The sequence below is a fragment of the Megalobrama amblycephala genome, linkage group LG18 (genome assembly GCF_018812025.1).
Source record: "Megalobrama amblycephala isolate DHTTF-2021 linkage group LG18, ASM1881202v1, whole genome shotgun sequence".
NCBI lineage: Eukaryota > Metazoa > Chordata > Actinopteri > Cypriniformes > Xenocyprididae > Megalobrama > Megalobrama amblycephala.
Window position 1 is genome coordinate 1342904 of NC_063061.1, and position 23684 is coordinate 1366587.

At 40.0% G+C, this 23684-nt stretch overlaps 1 protein-coding gene and 1 pseudogene across 5 annotated transcripts; both read right to left on the reverse strand.

The window, feature by feature from the left end:
• Positions 1-94: 94 nt before the first annotated feature.
• LOC125252206 lies at positions 95-6462 on the reverse strand (annotated as a pseudogene).
• A 3243-nt stretch (positions 6463-9705) lies between these two features.
• Positions 9706-23604, reverse strand: LOC125252209 (pyrin-like). 5 transcript variants are annotated; one of them, XR_007181189.1, is made up of 4 exons: positions 23385-23604; positions 16574-16609; positions 15835-16456; positions 9706-10840 (listed from the first exon to the last, which is right to left on the reverse strand). XR_007181189.1 is itself a non-coding variant. In XM_048165335.1 (4 exons), the coding sequence occupies exons 2-4, from the start codon at positions 16587-16589 to the stop codon at positions 15373-15375; spliced, it is 567 nt and encodes a 188-aa protein (XP_048021292.1). In that variant the 5' UTR covers positions 16590-16609; positions 23385-23603; the 3' UTR covers positions 15371-15372. The 5 variants fall into 5 exon arrangements, 4 of the variants coding, with proteins under 4 accessions (XP_048021292.1, XP_048021290.1, XP_048021291.1 ...); XM_048165335.1 differs by lacking the exon at positions 9706-10840 and adding an exon at positions 15371-15482 and having other exon boundaries at positions 16016-16456; positions 23385-23603; XM_048165333.1 differs by lacking the exon at positions 9706-10840 and adding an exon at positions 15371-15482 and having other exon boundaries at positions 15959-16456; positions 23385-23603.
• Positions 23605-23684: the final 80 nt, after the last annotated feature.

The window sequence follows — 23684 nt, forward strand, 5'->3', positions numbered from 1 at the left end:
CAAGCAGCAAAAACAAATGATTGTTGATGGTTTTGGAAATGATGGTTTTTAAACATTAATTACATGCAGCATTATTTTCATCAAGTAATTCATATTAGGGGTATGAATTCATTTATTGTAATTAACAGGTGTGATGATCAGTGGAGTCGAGTTTTTACCTCCATCATTAATGCCTGGGCAAAAATATGGACAGAGTTTATCATTGAAAGACTGATCAGTGAAAGAGTAGATATGAGAGCTGGACTCCACATCATAGAAGGAGACCAGACCCTCTTCATAATCCACAAACACACCGACCCGCTGCAGCTTCACGCTCAGAGACAGAGAGACAGGAGGACCAGCAAAGGCAATATATGTATTCTCATTCCTCAGTCCCACAGTCCAGTATCCATTACTGGGACTCAGTGTGATCAATCCCTTCCTGATAATGGATTCTCTGGCCACTCCTAAAGTCCATTCAGTCTTTTCCTTCACCTGCACCTCAAAATAAAATCTCCCTGAGGAGAATCTCTCCTTTCCCAGAACACATATACATGGATCAAATCTCTCTGGTTTGTCTGGGAGTTTCTGTTTAATGTCTCCACATCTCACTTGTTTTCCATCATCGGACAGGATGAGTTTTGGATGAGCTGTATCAGGATCCAGAGTCACATCCACTGAGAGAACAAAGAATATAAATTACAAATTCAAAATACAAAGATTTAGTGATGATGATAATGTTTTTAATATTTAATCAGGTCAGTAATGAAGCTGTGAATGTAATAGTGTAGTGCAGACACACACACCTGCATACTGCTGCATCCTCTTCAACTCTGTAGAGACAAATGACAATAAAACATCATCAGATCTATGAGATGTGTGGAATTATAGACAAGCTTTAAGGTTATATTTAAAGAACTGAATAAACATCATGTTTTATCTGATCAATGTGTGTCTTTTTTAGCACCGCTGTTCGAGCTACAGGCCTGATATTTCAGACACATCCCTCTTCTCATAAAGTTCAAATCTGCCTCTTAAACCCATGATGTCTATTCATTTGACATTTCATACACACCTAGGATGGCTTGAGGGTGAGTAAAGCTTGGGCTAATTTTCATTTGAAAGTGAACTAATCCTTTAATCTACATTTTCCAGCTCATTTTCCATTAGAAACATACATACAGCTGCAATCATACAAACTATGGAATTGATGAATATATATCTATATGGTGTATTTGATACTGTCGTACCAGTTAGCGTGAGTTTCTCCTGTAGAGTGTCCTGCAGTTGAGTCAGAGCTTTCCTCAGAGTCTCCAGACTCTCATCAGTCTTCATACTGATCTCAGACCAGTTCCTGGTGTTTCTAGGGCTGCACAGGGATGAGTAGGTCTACAGCAGAAGAGAGGAGAAATCCTTCAGCATGGGGAGTGTCATTACCATTGATCAGAGAGATGTTGACTGACCTGTAGGAAGTGGAGGTGATCTTCAGTGTGTGAGAGCTCCTCCAGCTCAGAGTTTCTCATCTTTAGCTCCGTGATCTCCTGCTCCAGCTCTTCAATGAGCTCTTCCTCCTGTTTCTCTGCTGCTTTCTGCTGCTCCTCCATCATCTCCAGCAGTTCAGTCTGACATCTCTCAATGGAGCGGATGAGATCAGTGAAGAGCTCGACACGAGCTGCTTTCTCCTTCTCTGTGTTTCTCTGCTCAACCAGGTCAATCCACAAATTATTAGTGGTGTTTGATAAGACAAGAGTCAGTGTTACTATAGCTCATAATTCAGTGTATTAAGGGTTCATCAAAATAACTCTATCCTGAACTGACTGCGCTGAATGATTCCTCAATATTTTAGATTATTTACATTATAGACACAGTACTGAAAGTTACTTTGTCTATTTTTGCTTTGCCAGTAAAAACAGTTCCTACACAGCAAAATCACCAGAGTTAAATCAACTCTGCTTGGAGTGCATATGGTCCCTCTCTAAACAGTGTTAAAGTAACACTGAAGCAGAGTTAAAATTAATGGGATAATTAAGCGATTAATCAAGCAATGAATGAGTATTAGTGATGAACACCTGCTGTTAACAAGCTGAATCACTGAAGAAAAGATAATCCTCCTCTCCTGAGATCTTGAGAGATATAATGTCTTTTATCTTCAGCTGATTTCATCTAAAGCCGGGCACACATTTAACGACTAGCTAAAACATTCTAAGACTGTGCTCAACATACAGCGATTGTTTCCTGCGACTGGAGCCGATTTATATACTCACACGTGGAATTTGAATACCTACTGTAATCGCAGACTGAACGCAACTGGCTCTTGAGCGCAATCAGTCATAAGTATCAATTTACATTCATAATCGGACTTACAATCGTTAAGTGTGTGCGCTGCTTAAGACTGTGGCTGAAGTCAGTTGTCGTTCTTGTTTCTCTTTTCATCATTGATTCTGCTTGTTAACAGCAGGTGTTCATCACTAACACTCAATCATCACTTATTTAATCGCTTAATTATCTCATTAACTTTAACCATGCTTCAGTGTTACTTTAACATTATTTAGAGAGGGACCATATGTACTCCAAGCAGAGTAGATTTAACTCTGGGGATTCTACTGTGAACTTACAAAAAACCTTTAATGTTATAAAGCAGTGGTTCCCAAACTTTTTAGCTTGGAGTACCCCCTGAAGGGATTACCATCCTTCTGCGTACCCCCTCTCTTCCACTTCGACTGCAGTCACACCTTTACCATTAAGGGACAGTATAAGTAAAACTTTTAAATATTAAACTAAAACCGTCAGTAGGTGGCAGCAAGTCACTGTTTTTATGAGTGAGTCATCGAGTCATTCATTCAGTAACGAAGCAAGTGGCTGTGAATGAATCATTGAATCATTGACTCTCACGATTCGTTCAAAGCCGCAGAATTGTTCGCAAAACACAGACGTGTGTTGTAGTTCTGCTGTGGTTTTCGTTAGAACTATTATTTCATTGCAAAATAGAGTAAATACTGAAAGTACTGTGTTTAAAATGTATAATAATGTCACGTTTGCAGTCATGTGGATATTTGGGAACAATTGCATTCTTGCTCGTTATCAACATTAAATACAAGAACTCACATAAGGTATGTTTCTGTATCAGAGAAAGTTGAGTCTTAAATCGAAATGAATCCATTATCTGTGTCTATATTTGTTCTTCATGCGAGTAAGTGCTCAATCCCCACTTTTACAAAGGTGCATTTAGCGCGATTTAAGGCAGCAGAATCTGCACGCAATCTATGATATGCATGCTGCTTCTGTGGATACAGTCATTTTTGACGGCAAATGATGAGGTAATTTGATTAAATGTACTGGATTTATGACATTTTGACATTAGAAATACATGCTCGATTTTAATATTATTTTAAGGTAGAATTAAATGAACTATCAGCATTTTGTTCACGTACCCCCTGTTGTCACCTCATGTACCCCCAGGGGCACGCATACCCCAGTTTGGGAACCGCTGTTATAAAGCAACCAGAATACTTTTTGTAGGCCAAAAAAACAAAATAACGATTTTATTCAACAATATCTTGTGATCTGTGATTTCAAAACACTGCTTCATGAAGCTTCGAAGCTCTACAAATCTTTTGTTTCGAATCAGTGGTTCAGAGCACCAAAAATGATTTTGGTAAACGAGGCTTCGTTACATCTTAAGTGTTTCGAAATTTCAATAGTTCACGTGAATTTGGCAGTTTTATTCATGCACTGAACCCTTTAAACACGCAAACCTTTAAACCAAATCAATTAAGATCAATGATTCTTTCAAAGACTTGTCGCTTGTCGCCACCTACTGGTCTATCAATGTAACCTGCAGAAAGAGTCACTGTAAAATCCCCACCACTAAACACTGACAGTCTGTCTGGAACAAACAAAGACAAGTGGATTGATACAAACTGTGAAACGTCCCCTGAACTAACTGATGTCATAAATATTTAAGAAAACTGAATTATATAATTTAACTCACTTTTCTGACTTCTGATGAGTGTTTGATGTCTTGAATCTTCTTGATTCTGTCCTGGATCATCTGCTGCACATCTTTGTGTGTTTTCATCAGTTGAGCCTATAGACAGAACAACACAGACACATTTATCATAACAGAGATTTACTGTCCTGTCAGGAAACACACAATTGTTTTCATGTGTGTTGAGCCCATTAAAAGTAGTTTTAATATCAACTTCTACCTTCTTCTCCTCACTCTCCTCTTCTATAGAAACAGTGTTGTGGTTCTTGTGGTCTGTCAAGTCACACATCGGACACACACATGTCTGATCATCTCTACAGAACAGCTCCAGAGGTTTCTCATGTTTCTGACATATATAGTCCTCCAGATTACTCACAGGATTGATCAGTTTGTGTTTCTTTAAACCTGCCACTCTCAAATGACGCTGCAGGTGAGTTTCACAGTAAGAGCTCTGACACACCAGACACGACTTCAGGGCTTTCCGCTTTCTTTCCTCACAGATGTCACACAGAACTTCAGTTTCTTTCACAACTTCAGTTTTCTTCTCAGGACTTCTTCTCAGGACTTCTTATAGTGATCTACAACCTCTCTGAGTGTGGTATTAATCTTGAGATCAGGTCTGTGCTTGAATGTTTCTTTACAACATGGACAGCTGCAGGTCTGGCTGTTGTCCCAGCACTTATTCAGACAGGTCTTGCAGAAGTTGTGTCCACATGAAGTGGTGACTGGATCAGTGAACACGTCCAGACAGATAGAGCACTGAAGCTCCTCAGTCAGTGGACCACTAGAGGATGACATATCTGGACAGAGAAATTATGAGAATTAATGATCATCAATAGTAGTCAAATGTAGAATGTGAACATTGTGTAGAGCTTGAATCTGGACAACATGTGGCTACTCTGAAGAAGCTTAAATATAAGAAGTCATGCAGTGATTATTTTTTCTTAACTTACCTTTAGTCAGATTTATACTCCGTCTCCTGGTCTCTCTTCCTTTTGATGATATTGATGCCGATTCTGCCATTGCTCTTCCCCTATTAAGCCTTTTTAAGATGAACCACAACAAACTAAACTAGGCACTGCTGATCAGAAAAGTACAAATAAATCATTTTCTCCTCAAAATAAACAGATATATTTTAGGACTAAGTGTAATTAGGGGCCAAGCACTGAAGGTGCCCACAAAAAGTTATAGAATTCAAGTCGATCCTTCAAACCGTTTTCGAATAATTTACAAAACATTTTATGTAAAGCTTTTGAAAATAAATGTAAGGCTGTATCTCCGCAATGCTTTATAGTAATCAGACCAAACTTGGTACATCACAAGCACGACCTGAAGTTACATGCTGCGTTTCAATGCAGCGCCACCTACTGGTCTGGATATACGAAAAATGTATATTTTTGCTTATAACTTATGAACGGAACAAAAAATAATAATAATGGTCTTGTTAGATTTGGGGCAGCATTCCAAGTTAAATGATATCCAATTTTCCCATATTGACCATTTTGCATTTTGTAGTAAAATGTTGTATTTTATGAACACATCAGCATATCGTTACGAAACGTTTTGAGCCAGCGCCACCTAGAGATAAAATCAAATATTCACATGCTTAGAACTTTTATTGTGGTTGACTTATTTTCATGGGAGTCATCTCCTTAGAGTCCAACGATACCAAACATGCTAGGTTTCTCCTTATAGTTTGTGCAACGTTGTGATTTAGCATTCAAATAACTTTCGTGAATATCTTCGAAACCGTTAGTCCGACTGAGACAAAACCAACCTAGGAAAAACATAGCTCAAAAAACATTGCTGTCATTTTAATTACAAAATGGGGGGAAAAAAATAAAGCTGTAACTGCAACAGTTTTGCATATTGATATTTTACGAACGCATTGGCATATCGTTACAAAACTGTCTTCGGCACCATGCCCAGAAGGTACTCAAAATGTTTTAGGGAAGCACCCCCTTGTGGTCAACAATTGTAACGAAATTATATTATAAAAAATTATACCTCCTTACAACTCATTGTATTTCACATTTTTGCTCAAAATTATCTCCAAATGACTTTATTTACTAATTTTGCAGTTGATCTGCTTGCTTCTATGATTTCTTCTGTTGTGATTGGCCCCTTAATTGCTGCTTGCAGCTATATTTCTATATCTATAGTTTTCATGTTGTGTGAAAAACAACAAACTTTACATCCAATCAGTCAAATGACATTTACAATACGATTCTGAAACCATTTCAATGCAGTGAACAGCTAAAGTAGTTGAGTATTTGACATGCTTAGACCTGGTTCTGTTCATCTTATTTCAGTTTGTCATAAATCCCACTAAACTAGAGCAATTCCATCTGAAACCTGTTCAGCACAGTCTCTCACTTACCTGTGAGTATCAGATGTGTTCCCAAGTCTCTCTGAACGGCTCAGTAAATATTCTGTTGTTTAGAGAAGTTGATCGTTTCAGGTGTCCATATTGTTGTTGATCAAGTAAGTTTCACTTTCTCTACTGTGATGTCAGAGCTCCTCCTGTATTTACACATTTACATTTGTCTCTGAATTCGGTGTGCTTTAATTCATGCATGTTTGTATGAGTGTTATGGTGTGTGTGTGTGTGTGTGTGTGTGTGTGTGTGTGTGTGTGTGTGTGTGTATATATACACATACATATAAGCAATACCCCAAAAAGATAAAAAAAAAAAAAAAAAAAAATCTCTGACAAAATAATAAAAAATATTAAAAATAAAATAATGATGCTGCCATCTTTCTAAAATCATTGTTACCCCCTTTAATAGGGGGTAACAATAGGGGCCTCCAAATCTCAGGTGAAAATTGTAATTTTGACCCCTGTACAGGGCTCAACACTAAGGATTTTTTCTACTGGCCCCACAACAAAAAATTAATAAACTAACAGAAAAGAAAATGGGCTTATAAAATAAGCATAGCTATTGTTTTCATTATTTTTGATACATGTAACCTTAATAAATAAGGTTATGACACCTAAAGCTACTAGATTAACTCACTTAAATTTTAAATATTGTTAGATAAATAAACAAGAAGTAATAAAATAGTAATAAATAATCAAATTACAAGTACTAGCACAAATGAATACAACAGAACAAACATATAATGTAATAAACAGTGCTTTTCAAGTTTTTCATAGGTTTAAACAGGAGATTTGCAGGTACAGAAATTGTAATCTAATCTAACTATATAACTATAAATTAAACTTTATTAAAGTTAATCAGTCAAGAGCAGTTACAGATGCATAAATAATGTTTTGAAATGCTGAAAATATAAAACATTAAATGCTGTTATTTGAAATTATTTAAAAAATGAAGACACTATAAATGTGAAATTAAACCCGCCAGTAGGTGGAAGTGAATCACTGTTAATGAGCGAATCATTGAGATTCAACCGATTCATTCAAATGACTGATTCATTCAGGAAGTGTTGCTCAGAGACGCAAAACAATTCTGTGGACTTTGGAACTATTTTCGTTAGTGAAATACAGACGATTTGGTTTCTAAAATGTAAGTTACTTAATATTAAGCTCTTGTTCAGTAAACTGTACGCTGAATAAAATCAATATCACATTTGTAATTGTTGATATTTGGAGAAAAACGACGCTGTGTAATATCTTTTATGTTCTCATCTCTGGCTCAGGTATCAAGCTGACCCTTTCTGCTCTTCTGGATGGGAAGAACATTAATGCAGGCGGCCACAAGTTGGGTTTGGGTCTGGAGTTTGAGGCATAGGAAGCCGAGGATTGCAATAATCCTGACTTTTTTTTTTTTTTTTTACCCACCCTCACAAACCTCGTCTCTCTTAGATCCCCTGTCCGAGGACAGACACTCGGTCAAATTATGCATTAGTGGTGGCTCAATACTTCAGAGTGTTACAGATGAAACTGCTATAGGTCACACAGAACGAAAGAAGAGCGTAAATGGCTTTAAAAATGTATTTTCAGTACATTATTGAGATTATTTATTTCAGTGTTGATCATGACAGAATATTTTACAGATGTTTAATTTTTGGGGGAAGAGCTGCTAGAAACAGAGACGTTTACATCAGAAAACACTAACACTAGGTGACAACATTCCTGATCCACGGTTTTCACCCCAGTAAACCTTGAAAGAAGGGACCCGTATATACACCGACTTCACGACTTTAGTTGTAGACACCAGACTTTTGGATGCGTTTCGTGTTTGTCTTGTCTGTGTGAGTGAAACCACACGTGTATCTTGTCCATTATTGTTTTATTGCTGCATACTGCCTGTACCTTCTATGGCAAACTCTTTCAGCTGTCCCTGGACTAGAGGAAATTGGAAACAACCTTCAGATGTGCCGGGAAGAGCATTAAAGATCTGAATAGGTGGATGTAGTCTTCCGTTTTTAAATGTAGGAGTAGAATACTGTGGATTTGGCAGTATGGTTTCTTTAAGTTGAATAAAACATTTGAACCTGGACCACACTACTGGATTGTGCAATTTGATTTCTTCTGACTTTCTTTCTGTTTCCTCTTACTTCCCAAAAAAATGTTGTGTGAGTAGAGTAAGGCTATGTTCAGACTGCAGGCCAATCAGATTTCCCCCTCAAATCAGATCTTTTCAGGCTGACTGTCCACACTATTAATTGCAAGTGATCAAATAAGATTTGCGTGTCCAGTCCAAAACTCCTCCATCGCACAGGAAAATGCTTAAATCTTTGGACATACCATTTAATTCAGATTTCGTGTATGTGTGTTTTCAGTCCAGACTTTCAGAAACCCATCATTATTAGGAAAAAATCTGATTTTTGCTGGCAGTTTGAACATGGTCTTAAAGTACTTGTCCACTACTTGAGTAAAAGAGTAGCTTATTTAACATTACTCATGAGTATTGAAAAAGATATATAATATATGATATAAAATAATTAGGGCCATCCAGAGGCATAATAATTTTAACCAAATCCTCAGATGTAAACATCAATGATACAGTCTTACAAAATCCCCAACTTTTTGTAAATGGTCTTTTCTTTTCTGATTGACGTTTTAATAACAACTTTATAAGAAACTCCAATTGCACATTGAACTTCACGAGTGTCTTGTTATTATTCTTTGCTTAAACCTCACCTTATACTGTATCGTGGCACATTACCATATCAATATATATTATTTCTAACAAAGTGAAATAACTTACAACTTATTATTCATAGATGTTATCCCATAAATGCACACATTAGTAGATATATTAATACTGTTTGTGATAAATGTACTTTTTGCAACATATTCAGGTATATTTCACACTCATTTTTATTGCACTTTCTCTATTTCATTTTGGATTGATCTCAAGATAAAATGACAAAACTTTACATTTTAACCTGACATTTTACTTTATCAAACCCATTTATTAACCTATATTATTCTGAAGAACAAAATTACATCTTTTAATTATCTTGGCAAAGTTTTACATTCACAAGAAAACCTCATATATCGTCTTTTGTTACTGATCTCACGATATACTTTGAAACTTTCAAACATGAAAACACAAAACAAGAAACCCATAAATATAGTTAAAATTTCAAAGCTTTTCAGATTTATGTAACCAGACATATGGGTCGCTTCTGCAGAAGTGGTGTAAAATCTTAATTCTTTTGCAGTTAACATGTTTATAAGGCCACCAGAAATGTGTGAATTGTATGTTCAAATCAAACCGATGACCCTGATTTATGGTTGTGAACCTGGAATATAAGAATCAAGTCAAGTTATTTCTATAGCGCTTTATTAGCATATTCATAGATCCCCATACACTAAATGAGGCAAGGGTGTAGAGTTACATTCAGGCTATTTTAAGGCATTTCAAGATAAAATATGTTTAAATATGTCATTTTGGTGATCAAAGATGAGTTTTGAGGGATCAAATTATTGACTGCAGGGGGACATTAATGGCTCTTTTCCACTGCATAGTACAAATCAGTACTAACGGCAGTGGAAAAGCAAACCGAGCCATACAGCACAGTGGAAAAGCACCAAAAGTGTCACACTCAATTAATCGTTGTGATATCTGCTACATATGGTGAGATAATTATGTAGGGTTAATATCGGACACAATAAAACAGAAACAACAATCAATCAATTAAAAGTACAAAACCAAAAAATCACATTGATGTAAACCAAGCAGCAAAAACAAATGATTCTCATCCTTTGAGTTAACACATACATTTTAGTGTTTTTAAACATTAATTACATACTGTCAGGCAATAACACGGATTCAGTTGCAGGTAACAGAAAAGTTTATTTTTGCTCTCACTGAGCGCAGGGGGAAAAAGAAAACAAACAAAAGAGAGAGAATGTCCAAAACAAGGTCCTAGCGTCGCTTGTGACGCAGCGTGGAAGTCACTCTGCCCAGAGCGTTGACAGTGACGCAGCGTCGAAATCTCACCAATTCTCCAGGAGAGAGCGTTGAGATTGCTGAGAGGGGCTGGAGCGATACATCCAAGTCTCAACTGACACAAAGATAGTCAGGGCAGGGAGAAGAACAAAAATGTCTGGCAGAATGAGAAACAACTGATCAAAACAAAATAAATAAAACAAAGCAGCACTTGGAGTCTAAATACACGATACAGCAAGACAAGACAAACAAGAGAAGGTCAAGAGCGAAGCGTTGGCTCAAACATACAACAACGGTCTGACAAAAGACTGAGCACAAGAGGATCTAATATAGGGGAAAGCTAATGAGGGATAAGTGGCAACAGGTGTGACAGAGAACACAATAGAAGATAAGGTAACGAGTGGGAGGGGAAAAACGCCACACTGACAGCAGAGCACATGGAGAGCTGTCAAAACAACAGATCAGCATGAAGACAACAGGGCACGCAGACACAGGACAAGACAACAAAACTGGGCAAATCAGACCGAAGTCATGACAGTACCCCCCCCCCAGGAGCGCCACCAGGCGCAACCGGGAGGGGCTCACCTCGTCGCCGACGGAAGTCCTCAATCAGAGTCTGGTCCAGAATGTCCCGAGCCGGAATCCAACTCCTCTCATCAGGGCCATAGCCCTCCCAGTCCACCAGATACTGGAAACCCCGACCACGGCGTCTAACGTCCAAAAGCTTTCTCACAGTATAAACTGGGGAGCCATCCACTAGACGAGGGAGGGGGGTTTAGGGGAAGAAACAACAGGATTAAGAGTAGACCTAAACACAGGCTTGACCCTGGACACATGAAAAACAGGGTGAACCCGACCAAGAGTGTGAGGAAGCTTGAGCTGTACTGCCACCGGACTCAGGACCTTGGTGATGCGATATGGCCCAACGAACCTGGGTGCCAGCTTCCGAGAAGGCACCCGGAGAGGCAGGTCCTTGGTGGATAGCCATACTTTCTGACCGCAAACATACTGGGGAGCCGGAGTCCGGTGACGGTCAGCCGCCTTCTTGGTCCGTCTGGAAGCCCGGGCCAAGGCCTCCTCAGCCCTTCTCCAGGTGCGTCGACACCGACGGACAAAGGCCAAGGCAGACGGGACCGCGGCTTCGGGTTCCTGTGCAGGAAAAAGGGGAGGTTGATAACCCACAGAACATTGAAAAGGAGACATACCCGTAGACGCCACCGGAAGGGAGTTGTGGGAATATTCGACCCACGGTAGCTGCTGACTCCAGGAGCTCGGACTATGTGATGCCAGGCAGCGGAGAGCTCGCTCGAGATCCTGGTTGGCTCGCTCAGCCTGCCCGTTGGTCTGGGGGTGAAAACCTGAAGACAAACTCGTTGAGGCCCCGATCTGTCTACAGAATTCTTTCCAAAACCGGGAGACAAATTGTGGTCCTCTGTCGGAGACCACATCAACCGGAAGGACCATGGATCCGGAAGACATGGTCCACCACCACCTGCGCTGTCTCCTTGGCGGAAGGGAGTTTAGGTAAGGGAATAAAATGGGTCCGCCTTGGAGAAACGGTCCACCACCGTCAGAATCACGGTGTTACCTCTCGACGGGGGAAGACCAGTGACGAAATCAAGGGCCAGGTGTGACCATGGACGAGAGGGAATGGGTAAAGGCTGTAACAGACCAACAGGAGACTGGTTAGACGTCTTATTTTGAGCGCACACTGAGCAAGCCAACACGAACTGCCTGACATCTTGGGCCATGGATGGCCACCAAAATCGCTGACGGATGGCAGCCAGCGACCTCCGAACCCCAGGATGACAGGCTACTCTGGACTCATGCCCCCACCGAAGGACCTCAGGGCGCAGCGCAGCCGGCACAAACAATCGACCCCCTGGACACCCCCTTGGAACTTCCTCCCTCCGCACGGCCTCCCCCACCCGCCGCTCGACATCCCAGGAAAGGGACCCCACCACCATCTCCCTCGAGAGAATGGCTTTAGGGGCCGCCTCCTCCCCAGGATCCTCGAACAAACGAGAAAGGGCATCAGGCTTGACATTTTTGGAGCCTGGCCGATACGAGAGGGAGAAGTTAAACCGGCCAAAGAAGAGTGCCCAGCGGGCCTGGCGAGCATTCAACCTCTTGGCCGAACGGACGTACTCCAAATTCTTGTGGTCCGTCCAGACCAAGAAGGGCCTGCGCTGCTCCCTCCAACCAGTGGCGCCACTCCCCCAGAGCCAGCCTGACTGCCAGCAGCTCCCTGTTACCTATGTCATAATTTCGCTCGGCAGGGCTCAAACGGTGAGAAAAGAAGGCACAAGGGTGCACCTTCCCATCTCTGGGGAACCGCTGGGACAGGACCGCGCCTACCCCGACATCGGAGGCATCCACCTCAACAATGAATTGCCGTTCAGGATCTGGAAGACAAAGAACAGGAGCAGAAATGAAACGGGACTTAAGATCATCAAAGGCCTCCTGAGCCTGGGCATTCCATCTGAACGGTACCTTAGGTGAGGTGAGTGCTGTTAAGGGTGCAGCAACCAGGCTAAAGTTCCGGATGAATCGCCTATAGAAGTTGGCGAACCCCAAGAACCGCTGCAGCGCCTTCCGAGAGTCAGGGGTTGGCCACTCAGCCACGGCCCTTACCTTAGCAGGATCGGCTTTGATCCCCTCCGTTGAGATTATATGCCCCAAGAACGAAACAGACTTAGCATGGAACACGCACTTCTCCGCCTTGACGTAAAGCTGGTTCTCCAGCAGCCGTTGGAGCACCTGACGGACATGTTGAGTGTGTACCTGCAAGGAGGGAGAGAAGATGAGAATATCATCAAGGTACACAAAGACAAATCTGTTCACCATGTCTCTCAACACGTCGTTCACCAGGGCCTGGAAGACAGCTGGGGCGTTGGTGAGCCCAAAGGGTAGAACCCGGTATTCAAAGTGTCCCGTTGGGGTGTTAAATGCTGTCTTCCACTCATCCCCCTCGCGTATGCGGACCAAATGGTAGGCATTACGGAGGTCTAGCTTGGTAAATGACCCTTGGCTCCCTGCAGCAATTCAAAGGCTGATGACATCAGAGGCAGAGGATACCTGTTCTTTATGGTGATGTCATTAAGACCCCGGTAGTCAATGCAGGGTCGCAGGGAGCCATCCTTCTTCTTAACGAAGAAGAACCCAGCCCCAGCGGGTGAGGAAGAGGAACGGATGAGGCCGGCATTTAAGGATTCCTGAATATACTTGTCCATGGCCTCTCTCTCAGGACCAGATAGGGAATACAGACGACCCTTGGGCGGAGAAGTGCCTGGGAGGAGATCGATGGCACAGTCATACGGTCGATGAGGAGGTAAGGATGTGGCCCGGGACCTACTGAAGACCCGACAAAGATCACGGTACTCCTCCGGGACTCCGGTGAGATCGACCTCCTCAACCTGAAAAACAGAAGACACAGAGACAGGAGACAAGGCAGCACCCAAACATGACGCAAGACAAGACTGGCTCCAAGAGAACACAGAATTACCAGACCAATCCACGTGAGGGTTGTGCTGCACCAGCCACGGGTGTCCAAGAACAACGGGAGCGCCCGGGGAATTTAGGAGGTACAGCTCGATCACCTCACGGTGATTGCCAGAAACAATAAGACTTATGGAAGGTGTGGTGTGGGTAATGGAAGAAATGAGGAGACCATTGAGGGAGCGGACAGAGATAGGAGAGGAAAGTGGAATGGCAGGAATACCCCACAATGCCGCAACAGAGACATCCAGGAAGTTGCCTTCGGCGCCCGAGTCGATCAGAGCAGAACAGGAATGGACAGTGTCTTCATACTGAACAGAGACCTTTAACAGTGTATGTGAGATGGGGGAGTCATGACAAGGAGTAGTGCCCACCAGGATCCCCCGGGTTACTGATGGGCTCCGGCTTTTAAAGGACACCGGATAGCTCGATGGCCTGGCTTCCCACAGTAGAGGCACAGGCCTCGAGTCAAACGATCCTGCTTCTCCTTAGGGGTGAGTCGAAGACGCCCCACTTGCATAGGCTCAGGGTCCACTGAAGGAGACGAGGAACAGGAAGCAGCACCGGAGACACCCTCCTCCACCATCCAGGAAGATTGAGTTGTCCACCGCTGGCGTCGACGTTGAAGACGCCCCTCCACACGAAGCGCCAGCTCCACAAGGGTGTCGAAATCATGAGGCAGGTCGTGAGTGACGATCTCATCCAGGATGTCGTCATTCAACCCCTCCCGAAACCTTGCACGTAAAGCCGCCTCGTTCCAGTCACAGGCGGCCGCAAGAGTTCTGAACTGGATTGAGTAGTCGGTAACAGAATGTCTGCCCTGACTCAACCGTGCCAACTGGGAGGCTGCCTCATCGCCCTGAGCAGAGCGGTCAAATAGCTTTATCATCTCAGCTCGGAAGTCCTTGAATGTTGCACAAAATGAAGCTCGAGCATCCCACACAGCCGTTGCCCAGTCACGGGCCCTTCCTTTCAAGAGGGTGATAACAAATGCTACCTGGGACTCCTCTGTAACATAACGGCGAGGCTGGAGTGCGAAGACAAGAGAGCACTGGGACAAGAAGGCCCGGCAGGAGTTGGGATCCCCGTCATAGGGTGGCGGATTGTTGGCATGGGGTTCAGGCTCAGCATGAGATGGAGCATGGCCAAAAGTAGCAGCTGACCTGCTGGCCAAAGCTTCCCGCTGGAGTTCATGTATCTGTTGATTGAGATCCGCTACTTGAGCTGTCAGGCACTCAACCTCCCTTGAAGTGGCAGTTAACTGACTGGAATGCTGTCCCAGAAGAATTCCCTGTTGACTTACTGCAGTTCGGACTTGGTCTGCACCTGCTGAATCCATCTTTGGTCAGACCGTTCTGTCAGGCAATAACACGGATTCAGTTGCAGGTAACAGAAAAGTTTATTTTTGCTCTCACTGAGCGCAGGGGGAAAAAGAAAACAAACAAAAGAGAGAGAATGTCCAAAACAAGGTCCTAGCGTCGCTTGTGACGCAGCGTGGAAGTCACTCTGCCCAGAGCGTTGACAGTGACGCAGCGTCGAAATCTCACCAATTCTCCAGGAGAGAGCGTTGAGATTGCTGAGAGGGGCTGGAGCGATACATCCAAGTCTCAACTGACACAAAGATAGTCAGGGCAGGGAGAAGAACAAAAATGTCTGGCAGAATGAGAAACAACTGATCAAAACAAAATAAATAAAACAAAGCAGCACTTGGAGTCTAAATACACGATACAGCAAGACAAGACAAACAAGAGAAGGTCAAGAGCGAAGCGTTGGCTCAAACATACAACAACGGTCTGACAAAAGACTGAGCACAAGAGGATCTAATATAGGGGAAAGCTAATGAGGGATAAGTGGCAACAGGTGTGACAGAGAACACAATAGAAGATAAGGTAACGAGTGGGAGGGGAAAAACGCCACACTGACAGCAGAGCACATGGAGAGCTGTCAAAACAACAGATCAGCATGAAGACAACAGGGCACGCAGACACAGGACAAGACAACAAAACTGGGCAAATCAGACCGAAGTCATGACACATACAGCATTATTTTCATCAAGTATTTCATATTAGGGGTATGAATTCATTTATTGTGATTGACAGGTGTGATGATCAGTGGAGTCGAGTTTTTACCTCCATCATTAAGGCCTGGGCTAAAATATGGACAGAGTTTGCGAGTGAAAGACTGACCAGTGAAAGAGTAGATATGAGAGCTGGACTCCACATCATAAAAGGAGACCAGACCCTCCTCATAATCCACAAACACACCGACCCGCTGCGGCTTCACGCTCAGAGACAGAGAGACAGGAGGACCAGCAAAGGCTTCATATTCATTCTCATTCCTCAGAACCACAGTCCAGTATCCATTACTGGGACTCAGTGTGATCAATCCCTTCCTGATAATGGATTCTCTGGCCACTCCTAAAGTCCATTCAGTCTTTTCCTTCACCTGCACCTCAAAATAAAATCTCCCTGAGGAGAATCTCTCCTTTCCCAGGACACGTATACATGGATCAAATCTCTCTGGTTTGTCTGGGAGTTTCTGCTTAATGTCTCCACATCTCACTTGTTTTCCATCATCAGACAGGATGAGGTTTGGATGAGCTGTATCAGGATTCAGAGTCACATCCACTGAGAAAACAAAGAATTATTACAAAATACAAAGATTTAGTGATGATAATGTTTTTAATAATTAATCAGGTCAGTAATGAAGCTGTGAATGTAATAGTGTAGTGCAGACACACACACCTGCATACTGCTGCATCCTCTTCAGCTCTGTAGAGACTAATGACAATAAAACATCATCAGATCTATGAGATGTGTGGAATTATAGACAAGCTTTAAGGCTATATTTAAAGAACTGAATAAACATCATGTTTTATCTGATCAATGTGTGTCTTTTTTCGCACCGCTGTTCAAGCTACAGGCCTGATATTTCAGACGCATCCCTCTTCTCACGAACATCAAACCCATGATGTCTATTAATTTGATTTTCTGCTTTTGTGGTTTTGGTGAAACTGGTGCATTTTCATTTTAAAACACATAACTTTTGCTACGGTTACCAAGGCCCAGAGTTGGGAGGGGTACTTTTTAAATATATTCTGTTACAGTTACAAATAACTTCATAAAAAAAAATTATTTAGTAACGTAATCCAAGCACCACAATATGAAAGTAATGTAATCTGATTACTTTTGGATTCCCTTAAGGTCACATATGTAAATAAAGTCAGGTAAAAAGCAATACCATCAAAGTACATTTATTTAATTATGAAATTAAAATAAAAACTTCTAAAACTAAGCAATCGTGTCTTGTTTCACCAACTACCAACTAGAAATTACACACACACACACACTATATATATATATATATATATATATATATATATATATATATATATATATATATATATATATATATATTTTACACTCTAAAAAATGCTGGGTTAAAAACAACCCAAGTTGGGTTGAAAATGGACAAACCCAGCAATTGGGTTGTTTTAACCCAGCGGTTGGGTTAAATGTTTGCCCAACCTGCTGGGTAGTTTTATTTAAACCAACTATTGTTTAAAAATTACTGTATTGCTTAATTAAAATTAACCCAAAGTATGTTGGAAATGAACATTTATTAATGTTCAATGAATAATTATTAAACAATAAACATGTATTAGATTGCTTATTAATACATTTATATTAACAAACTATTAAACTATTAAATTTATATTAATAAAATATTAAAGCTTATTAATAAACATTCACCTTTTGTCTATTATTGTTGCCTTTAATTGCATCTGGTTTTTAATTTCCCAACTATTTTGGGTTCATTTTAAGCTAGCCATATAGCAATTTTTAAACAATAGTTGGTTTAAATAAAACTACCCAGCAGGTTTGGCAAACATTTAACCCAACCGCTGGGTTTGTCCATTTTCAACCCAACTTGGGTTGTTTTTAACCCAGCATTTTTTAGAGTGTATATATGGCTACAGTATGGCTTTATTATTATTTTTTATTTAACATGTACAAGGAAAAAAACATATAGTTTATACACAATATTAAAAAGTCTTCACATCTACATATTAGTCTATTTCAAAACACATGTCGATCAAGGCCATGACCTGTCATGATTTCACTGACTGACCCTGAGGCTTTAGCGGTGTGAGTTCCCCTTAGTGGGGACTTTATAGTGTTAAAGGATTAGTTCACTTTCAAATGATAATTAGCCCAAGATTTACTCAATCTCAAGCCATCCTAGGTGACAAATTTTTTTCTTTCTGATGAACATAATCAGAGAAATATTAATAAATATCCTGACGCATCCGAGCTTTATAATGGCACGTGTACAAAGCTGAAGAAAGTGTAATTTTCATTGAAAGTGAACTAATCCTTTAATCTACATTTTCCAGCTCACTTTCCCTTAGAAGCATACATACAACTGCAATCTGTCAACTAAACTAAACTAAACTAGGGACTGCTGATCAGAAAAGTACAAATAATTAATTCTCTCCTCAAAATAAACAGATAGGTTAAGGCTAAGTGTAATTAGGAGCCAAGCACTGAAGGTGCGATGGCACCTTTTGTAATCATTAGTGTTCTTCTTCTTCTGCACTTGAGTCTATGGCAGCCAATTGGCAGTGTTGGGGAAGCTACTTTGAAACTGTAGTTTGACAAACTACAAGCTACTTATAAATGAAAGTAGTTAAACTACAGTCAAGCTACCCTTCCGAAAAAGTAGTTAGCTACACTACAAGTTACTAACAAAAAGTAGCTAGCTACATTGAAACTACTTTGATTTTTTTTTAACTGTTAGTGAAGCATGTTTAAGTAAATATTTGGGGTTTAAAACAATGCAATGCACAACAATTATTATTTCAATGTGTACCGTTTTATTTTGTTGTGTATATCAAAAGATACAATACTGAAATGTAACCTATATCTCTGACTGTCAAAGTACCAAACTGCTACAAATGTCACACCAATGCAGGCCCGGTTCTACGCACCTAAGCACCCTCAAACGCAAGCAAAAGCAAGAGCACCCTCAGTTGATACTGTAAGAATATCATATTGGCGAAACAGGTTTGGCAAATGCTCCAGTGCCTATTTGTGTTTGCGCTCTGGAGAATTTCAAATGTTTCTATTTACAACACGATTTTGCAGCGGTGAGCAACATAGCCAATCACAGACACAACTGTTGATCTCTTGAATGCAGTGGCCAATCAGGGGTGTTTAAGTTAGTTAGAATCACCGGAAGACACGCCAGAGTTTTTATTCAGCACTCTTTGCATGCTTTATAATACATTCAGAATTTTAATACAAGTTTTGTTTTTCATGCTATAAGAGGACCGACGACCAACTGCACTCTGCAGTTTCACAAGTGATATAAATACAGTACATACAAATGCAGGATTCACGCTCAAAATTACTACCATAACCATAACATGGGACAAAAATATGAAGTAATAATAACAATAAGCGATGTGCAGACAAGAAAAATATTTGAATTTTTGTATCAATATTTTTTAAATTCTAATTATTTGTAAAAATGAATGACTTAAAAAATCTCACTATGGTGGAGCCGTTGTTTACACATTACATCTGCACTTTACTATAGCATCCTGACTAATTTCAGGAGCACCCTCAGTGATTCGATTCTGGTACCGGACCTCCACCCATGCAAGAACAAAATATATGCAACTTAAAGGTGCCCTAGATTGTTTTTTCACAAGATGTAATATAAGTCCTAGGTGTCCCCTGAATGTGTCTGTGAAGTTTCAGCTCAAAATACCCCATAGATTCTTTTTTATTAATTTTTTTAGCTGCCTATTTTGGGGCATCATTAACTATGCACTGATTTTTTCAGCGCACCGCCCCTTTAAGAGATGCGCTCTCTCTGCCCCACGAGCTCTCGACTATATATACATCGCATAAACAAAGTTCACACAGCTAATATAACCCTCAAATGGATCTTTACAAGATGTTCGTCATTCATGCTGTATGCATGCTTCGAATTATGTGAGTAAAGTATTTATTTAGATGGTTACGTTTGATTCTGTGTGAGTTTGAGGCTATGCTCTGTGGCTAAAGCTAACATTACACACTGTTGGAGAGATTTATAAAGAATGAAGTTGTGTTTATGAATTATACAGACTGCACGTGTTTAAAAATGAAAATAGCAACGACTCTCGTCTCCGTGAATACAGTAAGAAATGATGGTAACTTTAAACACATTTAACAGTACATTAGCAACATGCTAATGAAACATTTAGAAAGACAATTTACAAATATCACAAAAAATATCATGATATCATGGATCATGTCAGTTATTATTGCTCCATCTGCCATTTTTCGCTGTTGTTCTTGCTTGCTTACCTAGTCTGATGATTCAGCTGTGCACAGATCCAGACGTTAATACTGCCTTTCCTTGTCTAATGCGTCGAATGGGCTGGCATTATGCAAATATTGGGGTCATACATATTAATGATCCCGACAGTTACTTAACAGTCGGTGTTATGTTGAGATCCGAGTGTTTTCCGGAAGTCCTTCAAACAAATGAGATTTACATAAGAAGGAGGAAACAATGGGGCTTGAAACTCAATGTATGTCTTTTCCATGTACTGAACTCTTGTTATTCAACTATGCCGAGGAAAATTCAAATTCTGATTCTAGGGCACCTTTAAATTGGACAGAAAAATGCAGGTTAAACTCACAGCACATGCAGTGATGAAGCTTTGAGACGCGAATCATGTGCTTCTTGCATGAACATCATTCTGAAACCCGCGCAACCGATTTTATTAGATCAGCCTTTTCTCGTGTGATAAGCGCACTAGGCTCGCATTTTTATTTTCTGTTCAATTGACGGATGCTTTGCCAATGCAATGACGCAAAACACAGCGTTAGTGATTTTAGATTCATTACGGGACAGATTAGACTATGACGGGTCACCACTGTATAAAATAGTTCGCATACATTTGATATAGACTGCAATAAAGCAGGACAATCAATTTAAAAAGGCTATTATTCACCTGTATGTGCTTGAAGTCTTCGACACAGACAGCGTTTTAATCTGTTTATAAATTAGGCATAACCTTTACTAATCGATTCGTGTGAAGTGTAAACCCACTCCTGTCCTCTCAAAATCATCAGACGATCTCTTCTTGACTTGGTGAACTGTAAATCCGCAAGATGCGTGATATAACAATAGATGGCAGTAATGCACGATTTTAGTTCGTGATCTGAAGACGCTGTGCTGCTTCAATGCATCGCAGAACGGAATGTAGCTTGTAGCTTTTGGTCGCTCTACACCGCTACTTGCTGGAAAATGTAGTTAACTACTGGAAAAGCTACACTGTTTTAAAAGTAGCTGAACTATGGAAGCCCGTTTCCGCCACTAAAAAAAAAAAAAAACACTCAAAAAAAAAAAAAAAAAAGCCACTAAAAAAAAAATAAAATAATTAATTGCGACTTTTTATCTCAGAATTCTGACTTTATATCACGCAATTGCGACTTTATATCTCAGAATTCTGACTTTATAACTCGCAATTGCGACTTTATATCTCAGAATTCTGACTTTATATCACGCAATTGCGACTTTATATCTCAGAATTCTGACTTTATAACTCGCAATTGCGACTTTATATCTCAGAATTCTGACTTTATAACTCGCAATTGCGACTTTATATCTCAGAATTCTGACTTTATAACTCGCAATTGCGACTTTATATCTCAGAATTCTGACTTTATAACTCGCAATTGCGACTTTATATCTCAGAATTCTGACTTTATAACTCGCAATTGCGACTTTATATCTCAGAATTCTGACTTTTTAACTCGCAATTGCGACTTTATATCTCAGAATTCTGACTTTATAACTCGCAATTGCGACTTTATATCTCAGAATTCTGACTTTATAACTCGCAATTGCGACTTTATATCTCAGAATTCGGACTTTATAACTCACAATTGCGAGTTAAAAAGTCAGAATTCTGAGATAAAAAGTCGCAATTAATCTTTTTTTTTTTTTTAGTGGTGTTTTTTTTTTTTTTTTTTTTAGTGGCGGAAATGGGCTTCCATACTGAACTACATACAAGCTACTGAAAAATTTAGTTAAACTAGTAGCGCCGCTACACTGCCATTTGGTTAACCAATCTGATTTTGGAGTTTCTAACTCAATAGCACCACCAACTGCCCAAAATTTCACATACATTTATGCTAATAACTTTTGAACCATAAGAGCTAGAAACTAAATTTGTCTGATTCCTTGGGACAAGATGATTCGACGTCATGAAACATTTCCTCCATTTTGAAATTTCTGAAAAACCTACTTTTTCTTTTTTGCCATTGCTCCAATTTTCATTCAAATAAAACCAGATCACTTTCAGAACACGCCCACAAAAAGTTATAGAATTCAAGTCGATCCCTCAAACCGTTTTCGAATAACTCACAAAACATTTTATGTAAAGCTTGCAAAAATAAATGTAAGGCTGTATCTACGCAATGCTTTATCGTAATCAGACCAAACTTGGTACATCACAAGCACGACCTGAAGTTACATGCTGAGTTTCAATGGTCTTGATATATGAAAAATTTATATTTTTTGCTTATAACTTATGAATGGTTTGTCAAAAAATCATAATAATGGTCTTATTGTTAAATGATATCCAATTTTCCCATATGGACTATTTTGCATTTTGTAGTAAAATGTTGTATTTTATGAACACATCAGCATATCGTTACGAAACTTTTCGAGCCAGCGCCACCTAGTGATAAAATCTAATATTCACATGCTTAGAACTTTTATTGTGGTTGACTTATTTTCATGGGAGTCATCTCCTTAGATTCCTGAATCCTTGCCGAGTCCAACGATACCAAACATGTTAGTTTTCTCCTTATAGTTTGTGCAACGTTGTGATTTAGCATTCAAACAACTTTCGTGAATATCTTCGAAACTGTTAGTCCGACTGAGACAAAACCAACCTAGGAAAAACATACCTCAAAAAACATTGCTGTCATTTTAATTACAAAATGGGAAAAAAAAAAATAATAAAGCTGTAACTGCGACAGTTTTGCATATTGCTATTTTACGAATGCATTGGCATATCGTTACAAAACTGTCTTCGGCACCATGCCCAGAAGGTACTCAAAATGTTTTAGGGAAGCACCCCATTGTGGTCAAAAATTGTAATGAAATTGTATTATAAAAAATTATACCTCCTTACAACTCATTGTATTTCACTTTTTTGCTCAAAATCATCTCCAAATGGCTTTATTTACTAATTTTGCAGTTGATCTGCTTGCTTCTATGATTTCTTCTGTTATGATTGGCCCCTTAATTGCTGCTTGCAGCTATATTTTTATATCTGTAGTTTTCATGTTGTGTGAAAAACAACAAACTTTACATCCAATCAGTCAGTCAAATAACATGTACAATACAATTCTGAACAGCTGAAGTAGTTGAGTATTTGACATGCTTAGACCTGGTTCTGTTCAACTTATTTCAGTTTGTCATAAATCCTACTAAACCAGAGCAATTCCATCTGAAACCTGTTCAGCACAGTCTCTCACTTACCTGTGAGTATCACAAGTCTCTTTGAACGGCTCAGTAAATATTCTGTTGTTTAGAGAAGTTGATCGTTTCAGGTGTCCATATTGTTGTTGATCAAGTTAGTTTCACTTTCTCTACAGTGATGTCAGAGCTCCTCCTGTATTTACACATTTACATTTGTCTCTGAATTCGGTGTGCTTTAATTCATGCATGTTTGTATGAGTGTTATGGTGTGTATACATAAGCAATACCCCAAATAGATTATTATTTTTTTTTTTATAAATAATAATAAAATAATTAGGGTTATCCCCAGTAGCATAATAA